Source organism: Populus alba, chromosome 12, assembly GCF_005239225.2.
Source record: "Populus alba chromosome 12, ASM523922v2, whole genome shotgun sequence".
NCBI classification, from domain to species: Eukaryota; Viridiplantae; Streptophyta; class Magnoliopsida; order Malpighiales; family Salicaceae; genus Populus; species Populus alba.
In genome coordinates this window covers 10,465,532-10,482,630 of record NC_133295.1, presented here as the reverse complement: position 1 = coordinate 10,482,630, position 17,099 = coordinate 10,465,532, and the positions used below count along the sequence as shown (strand labels likewise).

The 17,099-nt window shown below is 33.3% G+C and overlaps 2 protein-coding genes across 4 annotated transcripts; both read left to right on the top strand.

The window, feature by feature from the left end:
* Nucleotides 1-219: 219 nt before the first annotated feature.
* Nucleotides 220-3,478, top strand: LOC118044685 (probable BOI-related E3 ubiquitin-protein ligase 3). Of its 3 annotated transcripts, none has more exons than XM_035053111.2 (5): nt 220-695; nt 1,149-1,258; nt 1,781-2,158; nt 2,328-2,405; nt 2,757-3,478. In XM_035053111.2, the coding sequence occupies exons 2-5, from the start codon at nt 1,217-1,219 to the stop codon at nt 3,288-3,290; spliced, it is 1,032 nt and encodes a 343-aa protein (XP_034909002.1). In that variant the 5' UTR covers nt 220-695; nt 1,149-1,216; the 3' UTR covers nt 3,291-3,478. The 3 variants fall into 3 exon arrangements, with proteins under 3 accessions (XP_034909002.1, XP_034908999.1, XP_034909003.1); XM_035053108.2 differs by having other exon boundaries at nt 239-695; nt 1,797-2,158; XM_035053112.2 differs by lacking the exon at nt 2,328-2,405 and having other exon boundaries at nt 253-695; nt 1,797-2,158.
* Nucleotides 3,479-6,559: 3,081 nt separating this feature from the next.
* Nucleotides 6,560-10,714, top strand: LOC118044680 (triose phosphate/phosphate translocator, non-green plastid, chloroplastic). The gene is made up of 9 exons (XM_035053101.2): nt 6,560-7,054; nt 7,389-7,511; nt 7,610-7,762; nt 7,947-8,032; nt 8,158-8,242; nt 8,431-8,550; nt 8,659-8,727; nt 9,751-9,880; nt 9,976-10,714. The coding sequence occupies exons 1-9, from the start codon at nt 6,656-6,658 to the stop codon at nt 10,050-10,052; spliced, it is 1,242 nt and encodes a 413-aa protein (XP_034908992.1). The 5' UTR covers nt 6,560-6,655; the 3' UTR covers nt 10,053-10,714.
* Nucleotides 10,715-17,099: the final 6,385 nt, after the last annotated feature.

Sequence of the window (17,099 nt, the reverse complement as noted above, 5' to 3'; positions counted from 1 at the left end):
ATAACATAATGATTTTAAATTCGTTATATGTAGCATCATCCTTGAATCACCATCACTGCCAGCGTATGTGTGTGTGATTTCTGATTGATTCATAAAACGATATCGTTCAATCGAAGCCACGCTTGAGCTTTTCTCCACAATCCACACCCATTGCAAAGCCGTGTGTCGGTGTCTGTGTCCAAAGTAAAAAAAGAAAAAAGAAAAAAAAAAGAAAAAAGGAAAGGTTTTGCAATACGTTAGTTTTCTGGCTGCCCTCTTTGAATTCATCTCGGCTAGAATTTGGGTGCGATGTGATGGCTTTAAGGCCAGAATTTGATCCCTTCTTTCAGCATCTAAAATTTGATAATGTCCAAAGGGCAAACAGCCAGACGCTGCCAAAAACCAAAAAAAGAAAAAAGAGAAGAAGAAAAGAATGAAAGCTGACGCGGTAAAAGGCAATGTACATCACCAACAAAATGTCAACACCACCACCAACAACGTGAACGAGTACTTGTACTGTTGTACATTTGGCATCCTCAGTTTTTCTTTGAACAACAACAATTACAGCCTCTCTACCCTCCTTCCTTCTCATCATCATCACTTCTAACAATAGCAAGAAACAAAATTGCTTCTTTTTCTCTTCCCCATCTTTTCTCTTTCACATTTTCACTTCCTTGATCGGCCTCTCCCTCAGTATTCAGCCGCTTTCAGCTCAGGTAAACAATCGGCTCCCAGCTTTTAACTAGTTTTATGATGGATTGATGGTTGTGTTTTGCTCAAACTCTTTGAGTCAACTATGTGTTTATTTTTCTGATCCATTTATATAGATATTGATCTTCTTGTGTTGAGAAGAGGCTCAAAATGGGTTTTTTCTTTGCCCCCCAGTCTGATCTCTATTTTGTTCCTACTCTGTATTTGCATATTGTATCAATCTTATTCTGTTTAGATAAAATTATAATTCCTTTTATAGGGAATTTATTCCTCTTTTTAAAATGTTTGATGTGATTTATTTGATTGTTCTCTTTCTCCAAAAGCATTACATTTTAAAGGGCTTTGTCTATTATTGATAGCTTGAAAGTGCTTGAGATTGGATTCCATTTGTGATCGCATATTTATTATGGTTAATGCACATGGTGATAATTTCAGTTTTTTTGCTCGGATCAATTCAGGAACATGTTTGGAGGTAATAACAGCAATCCTTTGGTTCCAATTTCCTTTGGCGAAAACCACATCTTGGATGATGTTAATGCATTGCCTCAGCTGCAGCTACTTGGGGATTGTGAGTTTTTCTGCAGACTAATTGTGTCTTAATTTTTTATAGTGCTGTTTTGCATTAAAGGTCACAAAACTTTGACATTGTTATGCTAGGTTGTCATTACATTTCATTGCGTTGTTATTCGAGAAGAGCTTATTTACATTTCCCTCTTTATTCTTTTGTCCCACTGTGCGGTCATGGAAGATTGTTTTGTGCTTAATGGATTCCTGATTTCTGATCTTCCTAAAATAAGTCTGCGTATTTTGATTTGATGCATGCTTCTCAGATGAAGTTAGTCGATAAGTTCTAAGTCTCCATTGCTTATTTAATGGGGGTACTTGTCTAAGAAATTGGAATAGAGAGAGGTCTTTGATTTCTTTCTTTTTTCCCATGACAATATTGTTCTATTGCTCTATCAATAAACCGCAATTAGACTCCTTGAGTTTTGCCTTCTTAATGTGCACTTTGCTAATTACTAATTACAAATTTACTGTGTTTACACCTCTCTTTTGAGAGTTACATGGCTGGTCTGATCACCTAGTGAAGTTTCAATCTGTCACAGATCCGGTTGGGTGCTTTGGGGTCTCCACAAATCACACCAGCAATCAGCAGACAGCAATCTTTGGCCAGCCTGCTAAAAGAGTCAATGAGACAGAATCCATTTCCGGACAGAAAAAGCGTCAATTATCATCAAGTAATAACTTCAGCCAATATGATGCCTGTAAATCAGGAGTCATTCTGAATCCTAATCATGTATCAATTGGATTGAAACTATCTTGTGAGGAAGATGAACACAACTCTTCTGTTACTTGTACAAGTGAAAGTAATACAGCCACCCTCCCTGTGACATTGTCTCTCGGTGATGATCTTAAAGCAGAGATTAATTTGCAGAAAGGGGATTTAGATCACTATATTAGACTGCAGGTAATCATTTCATGTCAAAATATTGATGCCTGCTATCATACACGTATGTCTAGCATACTGCCACTTGGCCCATACACTTCATGTATAGTAGTGTGCCAGTTACTCCTTAGCTATTCAACTCCATACTCTTTCTCTGTTTGTGCACTACTGAAATTTTGTTTTTCGTCAGCCAAATTTACCAGAAACTTCTGCCTTCCTTCTGATGCCCTTTGTAATACATCCAATTCATGCATCATTTTCCATGGGGGTAAAAGTTGTTCCCCTTTCTTAATTCTTATCGAGGGAAATGATATAATAATACCCCCCTTTTTTTTCTTTTTAAATCCCCATCTTTTATACAAAACATCTTCCCTCTTGGACATTTTCTGCACACGTCCAACTGTCTTGTTAATGTCTACAATCTTGCATCGGTAGTAGCCTAAATAATGGGTTAGGATAGGAAAAATTCAAAGAATAGTCATAATGTATCCGATATGAGACCTGAGACCTTTTGCATTCTACATTTACAAGAATACGAGTAGTAATAATCAGCTTGTGACATGCTTTAATGATGCTGCTGGCTTTCATCCTTTGTGCTTACCTCGTTTGTTTTTAACAGGAAGAAAATTTCATAAAAGGTGTGAGAGAATTGGGGCAAAGACATACAGTTTCATTGCTGAGTTCCATAGAACAAGGAATTAGCAGCAAGCTACATGAGAAGGAGCTTCAAATGCAAAACATAAACCGCAAGAACAAGGATCTAGTAGAGAGAATAAAGCAAGTTAGCATGGAAGTCCATTCCTGGCACTGCAGAACAAAATATAATGAGTCTGTAGTTAATGTTCTGAAAAGCAATCTGGAGCAGGTAATGGCACAAGGTGCGATGCATGGCAAGGAAGGTTATGGGGACAGTGAGGTCGACACTGCAGCCTCTTATGCTAACCAAAACCATATGCGCCTTGTGGACAGTTCTGCAAATTCAATCTCCTTGAAAAAGCAGATGACTTGCAGAGCTTGCAAGATCAATGAAGCTTCCATCTTGTTATTTCCATGCAGACACTTGTGCCTCTGCAAAGTTTGTGAAGGGCTCATAGATGTTTGCCCTATCTGCCGTATAGCGAAGTCTTCAAGTGTTGAAGTTTTTCTGTCCTAAGCAACTGCAATCTTTAATAACCCTATATGAAAGGTATGGGTTAAAATGACAATGTTTTGATGTTTAGTCGATTTGTATTTTGCTACAAAGATATTGATGTGCTAAATACGATGAAATTCCCAAGCATTTCAACATGGAAGTTTTGGGGAACCAGATGGATACTTTTTATCCATTGATTATTCTTTGTAGGTAGGATTTGTTATTACAACTTCCATGTACATAATCGGAAGATGACAATTCCAAGCATTGTTGTTCATCTTCTTTCAACAGAAGCAAGTTGCCTTGTAAACAACTACACATAAGGACATGGAGCTTTGGTGCTTCATATCTTGAGGCTGCATCTGCTACAAAACTGGAAAGCAGCCAGCTGTTTGATGAATAAATACCTAGTAATTTAGATATGGTTTTTCCTTGATATCGACACCACATAGCATATGGTTTTTCTGTAAATGGTTGTCGTCTTGCTCGGTCGAAATTTTAAAAGATAGCCATGAGAGCACCTGCTGAGGTTTCTGCTGCCCGTTACTCGTTTTCAGATGGTGAGAAAAAAGTAGTTTGAATCTTCAAGCATACAGGAACATGTATCACTCACCAGAATTCTGGACCCAGCAAGGTTAATCCTTTCAGAGAGAGTCAGCTCAACATTATAGCAGCCCTTTTTCTCCCAACCAGAATGCCGGTTGGTGGAATTTACTTTCCATTTTGGCAACAAAGAAAAGTCCCCCACTTTGCCAATTATTGTTTTATATTTTGTCCATACTCTCCACCCCACTTGAAGGGTGACGATTGCGGGAGAAGAAAGCTCCTGGCTTCTGACAACCCATCCACGTTGTCGACGAATTCGAAAAAGGTTAATTTTACTTAATTTTATTCAATTAACATTGTTTTGTCTTTTTAAAAAAATATCTGTTGGCATTAACTGTAACATGTTAGAGTTGGGTTGGTCAAAACAATCAGATCAAATCAATCAGAACATTACAAACTTGATTCGGTGCATCAAATTTAAACCAATTAAGTTTTTATTGTTTAGTCGAGAGAGTGTGCGAGTCAGTGGTGCAGCAAGAATTTTTTAAATTGAGGGATAAATTATTAATAAATATTTGATATTTTATAAATATATGTTATATAAAAAAATATAACAACTCAATTTAAGTAAAATTAATTTAAAAAAATTTTAAATAAAAAAAACTTATATTATAATTATTCTTTTTGAGATTTTATATTTTTAAAACTGTTTTATAATAATTTTAATTTTAATTTTAATCTCATTTAAAATATTTTTTTCAATATATACAACAAACTTTTATTTATTTATTTCTAAATCTTCCAAGAAATATAAAAGTTTTTGGCAATAATTCTCTGCTGACATATTATACATAGCATCTAAAAACATAGCTTAAAATGATTGTCATAAATTGATGTTATTCTTGCTGACTAGTTGTTTTGTATGAGTGTATTAAATATAAATATTAAATGTTTTTTTTTAATTTATCTATTATGTTCTTAATTTTTTAAAGTGTGTTGTACTTCATTTTTAATCACTATTAAATTCATCACTATCATTTTTCATATAAAATTCATAGCAAAATACTTATCAATTTATCAAAACTTATTTTAATTCATATTCATTAGTATATAATATTACTCATACATATATTAATTAAACAAATTTATAAATTATTATAAACTCTAATATTTTCAATAACTAATTAGCATAGAAAAAAGAAGCTAACAAAGAAAATTATTTTGAAAAGAATAATTAAGGGGGCAATTGCCCCTCTTGCACCCATATAGCTCCGTTACTTTTGGTAATGATAACTTTTTAAAGTATTTTTTATTTATAAATATATATTAAAATAATATTTTTTACTTTAAAAATTATTTTTAATATCATCATATTAAAAAAATTTAAAAAAATTAATTTTTTTTAATAAAATATAGTTTGCACCACGTTGCTGACATTTTCTTATTAGATAAATATCATTGAGGATTAATTTAAAACCTGGATTGCGTCATGCTTCAAGATACAAATTTTCCAAGTTAATTTGTTTGTGTTTGGTAATTAAATGGAATTAGGTTTTGTTGATATGTTAGGATTAAATAAAAGACATGATAACCGGAGAAAATAAAAAGTAGCTTTCGTGGATATGAAAATAAAAGAGTTGAATGTTTTGACCAAAGAAAAAAAAAACAATACTATCCTCCCAAATTCAACTCACTTCCGAATCTACCACACCAAATCTGAGGAATAACTATTGTTTATTAGAAAAAAAAACTATTGAATTGACATATTTTTTTATATATTATTTTAGAAAAAAAATCAATTGAGGATTTAAAATAAAAAAAATAGAATTGATTTTTTTAATTCACCGGAGAATTAATATGTATCCAGGGGTGATTATTTTCGATTCAGTTCGTTTTTATAAAAAAAATAATCAAACTGGTTTTTTTAAAAAACCGAACTGAAAACCAGTTCAAACCGACCAGTTTCGGTTCGATTTGGTTTTTTCAGTTTGACTTGATTTTTCGGTTTGGTTCTGTTTTTTTCCTGGTTTGGCTTGTTCTTTTTCGGTTTGGGATCGATTTAGTTTTGTTTTTTTAATTTCAGGCTTATAAAACTAAAAGCGAACCAAGCTGGTCGTTTTTTTTAAAAATTCTAATCGGTTTAATCAATTTTTCTTCATTATTTGGTCTTTTTTGTTATTTTTTTTCAATTTTCTTGTTTTAATTATTTTTTTTGATTTTTTTCTCACATTTATTTGTATCTTTCCAAGAACTTTTACCATGTGTTAGATATTTTGATGTTTTTTAAATGATTTCTTTTTATTTTTTAATGTAAAAACATTAAAATTATAAAAAAAATAAATTTAATATTTCTTCATGCCAAATTCACTTTAAAAAAAAAAACTTTTTCAAACAAACTTTTATATATGTTTTAGGCAATATTTGTTTTTGTGGTTAGACTATAATTTTTTAAAATTTTAATTTATTTTTAAAATAATTTTTTTTATTTTTTAAGATATTTTATGTGGCTGATATCAATTTTTTTTAAATTATGTTTTTAATATATCTAAAAAAAATTATTAAAAAAAACCAAAAATTACAAACACGCTTTTAATGAGAAAATAAAATTCAGAATCTCTACCGTCTAAAGCATAGAACTCCCAGAATATCCCTGATTCCCACTTTATTTTTATTCAATTTTTAAAAAACACAACACTCCTGCTCTTCTCCTATTCGCTAGGCAGCCCACCTAACATTTTTAACCTTTCCAACCTTATAAAAAATCAAACACAACTCTGAAAACACAGAACTCTCTCCCACTCCCCTTCCGTGTCTCTGCCGGCTCCTTTCGGATCTTGAAAATGCAGAGCACAGCCTTCACTCCTTCTTCTTCCTCTTCTCTGTCTACCCTCAAACCACGACGCCTAGTTGCTAACCCTATTTATTCACTCCCTTCTAGATTCGATCCGATTCGCGCTTTCTCTTCTTCTTCGAAGCGACACGACCCCGACTCCAACAATGTCGTTTTCCCTCGCCGATCCTGGTCCTTGTCTTCTGCTTCCAACTCCTCTCTTTCGCGGCCGTGGAATCCCTTGGTCTCCGAGCGTAAAATTGAGCGTTTTGAGGTGAATGCAACGGCGGTTCCAGAGAGTGCTGGTGAGGGAGAAGAGAAGAGTAGTTTGACCAAGACTTTAGAGCTTGGTTTATTGTTTGGCCTTTGGTATCTTTTCAATATCTACTTCAATATTTATAACAAGCAGGTTTGCCTTTTCGTTTTCTTTTCTCTTTTTAATTATTTTACTTTTTATTTTAGTCTATTAATTCTGTGATAAAATTGGAAGAACTTATGAAATGGAGATGTTTAGATCATTTGTCAAATTTAGTAACATATGAATTCATTTTTTTAATTTTAATTCTAATTAGCAATCACACTATATCGATTATCCAGATGTTCTTCTTCTTCTTCTTCTTCTTCTTAAAAAAAAATTGTTTGTGATTTTAGTTTTGCTTAGATTAATGTAGATTGGTGTTCAGTATTGGTAGCCATGATAAAGGAGGATGAATGACCGTGATTGGTAATGCTAATTGTCACAGGTTTTGAGGGTATTCCCGAACCCAGTAACTATCACTGCAGCTCAGTTTACTGTTGGGACGGTATTGATTGCTTTTATGTGGACTTTCAATCTGTATAAAAAGCCGAAAGTTAGTGGCGCGCAGGTATTTGATTTGTATTGCAGCTGCTGTGTTCAATATGTGGGTGATTGATTCTTTTTGTTGTCGAGATGGAAACTTATTTTTGTTTTGTTTTTGGGTAGCTTGCTGCAATTCTGCCATTGGCGGTGGTTCACACGCTAGGGAACCTTTTCACTAATATGAGTCTTGGGAAGGTTGCTGTTTCATTCACGCACACTATCAAGGCTATGGAACCATTCTTCTCGGTTGTCCTCTCTGCTATGTTTCTCGGGGAGGTGAGGCTTTTTGCTTTTTTTTCCTCATTGTTTGTTTATTCTGGGTACCCTGGATGGAGTTAACTTGAATTTGCTAACATGCCCATTCTAGTATCTAATGTTGCTGTTACAGTTTGAATGCTTGCTGATTCTGTCAGATGCTAGTTAAGTTGCTTTAGCTCTAATTCTTATCACTCTGCACCAGATGCCTACACTTTGGGTGGTTGGTTCCATTATACCAATTGTTGGTGGAGTGGCACTTGCCTCAGTCACTGAGGCCTCTTTCAATTGGTAAGTGATGCTGTCTAGTCATTATATAATTTCAGTCCTTACCACCCCAAAATTTTATGGATGCACTTTATTTGGAGCTGTTACTGATGCACTTTATTATGAACTTGTCATTATGTTTTTAAAAGGGCTGGTTTTTGGAGTGCAATGGCTTCTAATTTGACAAACCAATCTCGTAATGTCCTAAGTAAAAAGGTCATGGTTAAGAAAGAGGTAATTCCTACTTCCCAGATTTACAACTTCATCATGGTTTTGGTACATGCTGGACTGACTATTTTGATTTTGCTCCCCAATTGAGCTAAACATTTTCCATGATTCGTTGCGTATTGCATATTCTGCTACTTCATTTTGCTCTAATTTGATTTAGATTGGTACATGATTGATGGTTTCCTCATGAACAGGAATCTATGGACAACATTACTCTTTTCTCCATCATAACAATCATGTCATTTATCTTGTTAGCCCCTGTGACTATCTTCATGGAAGGTGTCAAGTTTACTCCAGCTTACCTCCAATCTGCTGTGAGTTCTCTCTATAGAAAAAAAATGTCTAAAAAAATTCATGGTTGCTCAAACTGCATGCTTGATATGAGTTTTTTTTCTGATTTGCTTATCTGTTATTTGTTACAGGGATTGAATGTTAAAGAGGTATACACTAGGGCTTTTCTTGCTGCGCTTTGCTTCCATGCCTATCAACAGGTAAGGCTGCTTTTGTGTTTTTTATGTTTCTCTTTTTTCTTTTTCTCCAAACGCATAGGTCTATTCCTAGTTAATATTTTGTTTTTACCTTTCTAGCATCTTGTTGAGTGTGTATTTTAGTCTCTGTAGTACTGTCATTTTTGTATTTTTGAAAGTAATCATTTTTATATTTTATTTTCAGTCTTCACCAGTAGAAATTTGCCTTCTTTTGAGCACTTAATTCCTTGGGTTGTTTTTAATGGACTAACTTTTTGTGGAAAATTACTGTGACAGCATTTCTTATGTGCTGGAAAATGTCTACATATCACTGTTAGACAAATTTGAGTAGTCTGATCTATGCTATTAAAAAATACAACCTGACTTTCATAGCGCATTTAGTGGCTGTTGAGAAACAGATATGCAAATCTCCCCTTTTGGTTTTGAAAAATGATCAATTCTATATTGTTCAAGTTTTTCTAGGTTCCATATTGTTTATTTTCTAACCTATATCCTTCATTTTGGCAAGAGAGGTTGAGAAGTAGTTGTTGTCCTACCTTTCAAAATAGGATAGTTGTCATGCAAAAAATGATTCTCAAAACATTCTTCTATCATGTTTGTCATTGCCATCTTTGTTCTGGTGTTAGCTGAACTCTTCAAGCTTCTGATTGCTATTGGTGCATTGGCGCCCTGATATAAAAGAATATACATGTCTGGAATTTGTTCTTTTTTTATTATTTTTGTTTTTCTTATTATGTTAACTAATTCTTTGAGGAGAAAAAAGGAACTCTCGTTTTGTGCTCAGTGCAATTGATCCCTGCTGGGGTGGTAAAACAGCTTGAAACTAAAATAGGAAGTGTGCACAAGTGCATGTGTATGATTGCAGGCCTGTATCTCTAGAAAATAGAGGATGCAACAGATTACAGTTTGTCTGCACAACAGATTACAGTTTGTCCAAGTCATGTGTCGAACGGAATTTGCACTTTGTAGATAGCTTTCTTGTTCCAAAATAGCCAAGTCTGATCTATTTGGGATTATACCTCGCAGGTTTCCTATATGATTTTGCAAAGGGTATCCCCTGTTACACACTCTGTTGGTAATTGCGTGAAGCGGGTGGTTGTCATTGTGAGCTCTGTCCTCTTCTTCAAGACACCTGTGTCGCCTATCAACTCACTTGGTAAAATTCATATTTTGATGTCACAGAAATTTATTTACTGGTCTGCATGCTTGTTATATTTTATCACATGATTTCTTGGTATGAACTCATTTTAGGTACCGGGATTGCCCTTGCCGGAGTTTTTCTGTATTCAAGAGTGAAGCGCATTAAGCCAAAGCCAAAGACAGCTTGAAGTTCTGGGGAGATTTTGCTGTTAACACGGGTCATTAGATGATAATATCATGCTATTGCATTCAAGAACATGTTTTTGTAGATCAGGCCAGGAACTCGTTTAGGTTTTTTTTTTTTTGTTTTTTTTATCAGGTTGATTTATTCTCTTGCAGACACCCAATCCAAATTTTGCCTGGTGCAAGCAAAGTTTGTTGATCAGAAATTCTAGTGTCTTGCTTCGTTATTTTGCTGTCTTTCAAATAACAACAGAGTTTTCGCCATCTTTTTCTTGACTCAGTCTCCCAAGCTTTCTCCTAAAGAAAGATGGATGAGGACGGTGGGAGGAGGGGATCAGGTCACTGGTAAACTCCACATGCGGTGACGAATTGTTGATACGAATCTCGATGGCCTTTTGATAGCTGGCTTTATAGTTGAGTCGAATCCAAAATGCAGGCTGCTGTCTTTTATCGTGGCAGGAGATTCTTCAGCTGGGTTGCTACCTCAAAATTTACCATAGAGCTGAACATGTGCGCGTGCACCACAACCCCCTACATGTGCACGCGCATGCAAGGCACTTTAGAATTTTCTGTTTATTTTTATAGTGTAAACCTTCTTCTATTTTAGATGTGTTTTAAAATTACTTTATATTTTAAAAGGCATTGAATTGATTTCGTTTTTCTGCAATGCATGTATATTATTATTTCAAATAAAAAAATTATCCTGTTTTTGTTTAAAAATAAAGTCAGTTGGACTTTATGATAAAAATAAAATAATCAAATATGAAAGTAAATATATGGTAAAATCGTAAACTAAAATAATATTATTTTGATTACTTATATTTAATAATGGCTATCATTGAAAGTTCCTAAAAGAGCTCCAAATATAATAAAACTTTATGAAATATTGGATCCTAGTTATTAATATTAATATTTTAATATTATAAAATTAAAAATAATATTAGTAGTATATTTTTTACAAATCCTTTTATTTTAAAATTTTTGTTATTTTTAGATGTGAGGCAAATATAAAAAGTATAGGTATGGATAAGATTTTATGTTATGTTGTGATTAAAATATACTTTTTAATATTAGTAGAAGTATTTTGTGTGTGTGTGTGTGTGTCTGTAAGAGAATAAAAAAATGAAATAATAAATAAACTTGAGAACAAAAGATAACCAACAAATATAAACAAAAATAATAATTTGATATCGTTATATTAAAGTATTTATAATTTGTTTGGTGGAAAACAAGTACCTATTATAATAATAAAATCATTCCAGACCAAGTAATATATATATATAAACATAATAATTCGGTTCAAGCAAAACATGTCGTCATTTCATTAAAAAAAATAAAATCGAAAGAGATGTAGAAAACATTATGCACATATTTACAAATTTCTATTCACTATAATACACTATAATAGGGTTATTACTTTTTTGACCTTGCAATAAAAAATATTAACTTGTTCTTGGAAGCAATTTGGTCATTTACACATGAGCCAATGGTCATTATCCAATTATCTGAGGTAACTCGATATTTAAACCTTATATAAGCATAATCTAAAAATAATATTATTTTTAAAAGTCAATTTTATTTAAAGATTTAACAAAGTTAATTTGATATTTTTACATTTTAGAAATAGTGTACAGACGACTTTCGTATCCTTAAAAGCATAAAAGCTCAATTTTTATATTTTTTTTTATCACATTTTATTTCAAATTATTTTGTATCAAGTTTAGTTCTTATGTTTTTAGTTGCCCTTTCTTTTTTTTGGAAGGCTTTTATTTTTTATTGTATTTTTTTTTTGAATTTCATCCCCTATCATTTTATTGATTTATAATTTTGTTTTATTGTTTTTTAAGATTTGCTTTATATAGTGTTGGTCCCGAATTTATAATTAAGGTCACGGGTTTTGAAGGTTAACATAATTTGACTTTTATTTTTTAAATTGAATTGTTTTTTTCAATTTTATTTTTTTAACATTTGATTTATTGAGAATTATTCTTCAGTCTATTTTTTTCGCTTTCATTTTTATAGGGTTAGCAGGTTAACTATGGCTAACATGAATCTTTTTTTTTTTCACTATTTTTTTAAAAATTACTTTATCCCACTTTCACCCTTGAACATTGAGATATTTTATAATTGAATTTTATAATTTTATTCAATTTATTTTCATAGTTATTACAACCAAGTCGTATATTTAATATACTACTAACTTGGATGGTTCAATTTGTGTTTTTTTACCCTTTTTATTGTTAATTTTTTTATTAATTAGTTTATTTGGTATCGTTGTATTTTTTATTTATATTATTTAATTTAGTTTAGCTTATTAAATTTAGTTGAGTTAGTTAATCATATAAATCTCCAATTTTAGTTTGAATGCTTGCATCACCTTGGCTTCTCTTTTCAACTTTAGATAAAATTTGGACTAGAACCCTCTGATTAGTTATTAATGTCTACTTTATTATTCACATAGTAACTTACCATGTCTTCACCATTTGAAACCACATTTACTTGCGTGAAGTAAATTCTAATTAAAGCATTTTAATTTAATTCGGAACTACAATGCTGATTTTGTTCCATGTTTCCTGAACATGTAATAATTACTTAACCCCCTGCGATATATATATATGAAACAAAATAGATGAAGATAGTTTGAGACAACATGAGATGTAAATATAGTTGTATTTGATAATGATATATAAAATATAATGAATTTTCTATATTTTGTTTACTTGATGATAAACAAGATAAAAAAAATTGTTTTACTCTGAATATTATCATTAAACTTACAATTTTGAAATAATAAATATAAAATATTATTTTCACTTTAGTTTATAGTAAGCATTAAAGTTTTTTCTTAAACTAATTTAAAATGATAATTTCTTATTCATCAAAATTACATTAAAAAAGGATTTGAATAATCATAAAAAGACAATTGATTTCTAAAAAGATAATTTAATTAAATTATGATTTTCTCAATTATTAAATCATTTCAATAAATATATTAAATAATAAAATAAATAATTATACCAATCACATGTCAAATATAATGTTTCCATCCACACAAAGTTATTGAAAATATAGTGTAATAATTTCATCACACTTGCATATTTTATTATTATTATTATTATTCAATTATCATATCTTCATCATTAAATCCATTTTTTAAAAGCATGATCAATTTATTTTTTTAGATAATGTGTGTATTAATTATTATCTTAATTTTTAAATAACGATAATCATTTTCTTTAATAATGTTAGAAAGTTCACTCATTTAAAGGGAAATTTGTAGAAAAAAATTAACTATTGGAATTGGAAATGGAATCGAGAGAGAAGGCTATGAACTGAATATTCCACTTTCTTAATTAATCACTAATGTCTATTACACTGTATATATAGACTAATTGAAAACAGATTAAGTAACGGCTAACTAACAGAAATAACAAACTTTCTATAATTGCTTTAACTAACTGCAACAGCTGTAACTAACTCTAACTCCTTCATTATTACTTGCTGGAGAAGTTAACTGAAGAATGCAGGATTGCTCGTTACTGTTGCTGCTGGGGATTTGCATTGCTGTAGGCATTGCTGATGTGGATTAAGCTAGAGAAAACATATCTGCAGATCAGCACTGCAGACTTCTTTTGTGGATAGGGAAAAAGATTGAATGTGCATGCAGCTCAATACTCCCCCTCAAGATGAGACGCAAAGAAAATTCAAGGAGAATAGATATTGTGAAGACTCATCTTGGATAATAGAGGATAGAAAAGGGAGAAGCCAAGAGCTTTAGTAAATACATCAGCGAGCTGATGCTTGGAGGAAACATGAAAAGTGCGCACAATGCCTAACTGAAGCTTTTCGCGAATCACATGACAGTCAATGTCAATGTGTTTGGTACGCTCATGATATACAGGGTTAGCAGCAATGTGAAGGGCAGCTTTGCTATCACAGTAGAGAAGAGTAGTTTGAGGAGAAACCTGTAAGTCTAGAAGAAGATTACGAAGCCATACAATCTCACAACAAGCTGATGCCATGGCTCTGTACTCTGCCTCAGCAGAAGACCTGGAAACAGTGGTCTGTTTCTTTGATTTCCAAGAGATTAAAGAGGCATCAAGGAAGACGCAGTACCCAGTGACTGAACGTCTGGTATCAACACAACCGGCCCAATCAGAATCACAGAAGGCCTTCATTTGTAAACTAGAGATAACTGGAAAGAACAATCCTTGAGCTGGAGATGCCTTAATGTATCGCAGGACTCTAGTAGCAGCAGTTAGATGAGGGACTCGAGGCTTGTCCATGAATTGACTTAAAACTTGCACTGCAAATGAGATATCAGGTCTGCTGATAGTGAGATAGAGTAACCTCCCAACAAGCCGTCTGTAGGCAGTAGGATTATCTAAGATTGGTCCAGAATCTTTAGATAAATGCAGATTGGGTTCCATTGGAAAACGCACTGGTTTGGAAGCCAACATACCAGTGTCTTCAAGGATTTCCAAAGCATATTTTCTCTGGCAAACAGAGATACCAAGCTCACTGCGAGCAATTTCTAATCCAAGGAAATATTTCAACTGACCAAGGTCTTTGAGCTTAAATCGATCATTAAGCAATTTGATAAATTCTGAAACCTTAGTAGAATTATTGTTGGCCACAATTATATCATCAACATAAACTAGCAGGGCAATAAAAGAACCCTCCAAAATTCGTGTGAATAAAGTGTAATCCGCCTTGGATTGTATGAATCCAAACTCGAGCAGGGCAGTAGAAAATTTAGCAAACCATTGCCTTGAAGACTGCTTTAAGCCATAAATTGATTTGTGTAACTTGCATACCTTGGACTCCCCCTGTCTAGCAAATCCAGGAGGTAAAGACATGTAGACTTCTTCATCTAATTGTCCATGAAGAAATGCATTATTCACGTCCAACTGATGAAAATCCCACTTCTTGACTGCTGCAACTGCCAGAAGAGTTCTCACAGTGGTGAGTTTAGCCACAGGAGAAAATGTTTCATAGTAGTCCAATCCTTCGCATTGATTGTATCCCTTGGCAACCAAACGAGCTTTATACCTTTCCAAAGTCCCATCAGAGTGTAACTTGACTTTGTAAACCCATTTACAACCAATAACGTGCTTGGAGATAGGAGAATCAACAATAGTCCATGTATCATTTTGTTCAAGTGCTTTGATCTCAGCAGCCATAGCCTCACGCCATTCCTCATGTTTAACAACTTGTATATAGGATGTGGGTTCAACAAGTGCAGAAACAGAAAGACTAAACGATTTTTGAGTAGAGGAAAGATGGTTATAGGAAAGAACTGAAGAAAGAGGATAAGGAATAACTGAAGCTGTAGATGAAGTTGTAGGATCTGAAGTGGAGGTTGCAACATGACAATGATAGTCATGCAGATATCCAGGTGTGTGTTTTACCCGAGAAGACTTTCTACAAGGCTGAGGTGAAATTTCTGCAGTGGATGGTATGCATGGTTCTGTTGGGGGATTTAAGGAGTTAGAAGGGGAATTGATATGGCTTGAGGGAAAATAGTGTGTAGGTGAGGAATCAAATGAAGGAATAGATGAGTCATGTATGGGAATAGGCAGAGGTAATATAGAATCATTTTGGGATGGATGATGGCTAAGAGCAAAGGGAAATATATTTTCATGAAACACAACATTTCTGGAAACAAAAACGGTATGAAGATGTAGATTATATAGTTTGTAACCTTTCATGCCCAAGGGATAACCAAGGAATATGCAAGGTGTAGCTCGAGAATCAAATTTTTGGCGATTTCGAAGAAGGGTATTGGCATAACAAAGACAGCCAAATACACGTAAATGAGAATAAGCTGGAGAAGATTTGAACAAGGTTTCATAAGGAGATTTATTCTGCAGTATAAGAGTAGGGATCCTATTTATCAAATGCACGGCTGTAAGAACACAATCCCCCAAAAATTGTAGAGGCAAATGGGACTGAAAACGAATTGATCTAGCTACATTCAAGATATGCTGATGTTTGCGCTCAACAATGGAGTTTTGCTGTGGGGTTTCAACACAGCTAAGTTGATGAACAACACCCTTTGATGCATAAAAATGGTTCATGTTGAACTCAACTCCATTATCTGACCGTAAACATTTGATTCTAGTATGGAACTGTGTTTCAACCAGATTAAAGAAAGATTGAATGTGAGTTCTGGTTTGAGATTTATTGTCTAAAAGGTGAATCCATGTAAATCTGGTGTGGTCATCAACAATGGTTAGAAAATATGATGAACCAGTAAGGGATTTTATGGAAAAGGGGCCCCAAATATCACAATGGATTAAATCAAAAGGTTGAGTGGAAATGGATGAGCTATGGGGAAAAGAGAGACGATGTTGTTTGGCCAATGGACAAATGTGGCAATTCTTATTTGATTCATGTAGAACCTGTGGAATTACATGAGAAAGCAAACGTAAAGGGGAATCAGAAGGATGGCCTAATCCATAGTGCCACAAGCTATGATGGACAAAGTTTACAGAGAAACTTGCAAAGGCTAAGGCAGTGACATTATTTTTTAGCATGAAATTTTCAGGCTTGACAGATACAGAATTCTTAGGTAAAACATAGACTGGATTCTGCATCAAATGATATAAACCTCCAGCTTCTTTACCCACACCAATCGTTTTCCAGCTTGTAAGGTGCTGAACAAAACAAAACTGTGATAAGAAGATGACACAACAATGTAGAGTTTGAATCAATTTGCTAACAGATATTAAGTTGAAGGAAAAAGAAGGAATGCATAGCACGTCTGTTAGAATAAAAGAGTCTGAAATTTTAACTGTGCCAATGTGAGAAACTGAGGCATATTGTCCATTCGGTAATCTCACAGATTTGGAAATAGCTGAAGTAATGCTTGTAAAAAGTGATATAGAACAGATCATGTGATCTGTAGCACCAGTATCAATGATCCAAGATGTTTTGGTAGAGTTTGTGAGGGAAGCCTGAGAAGTTAGAGATAAAGATGATGCAAAGACAGAATGGTGTAAATCTGGATCATGAAGATTTATACCATTTTTGAGTGAAAAATCACCTGC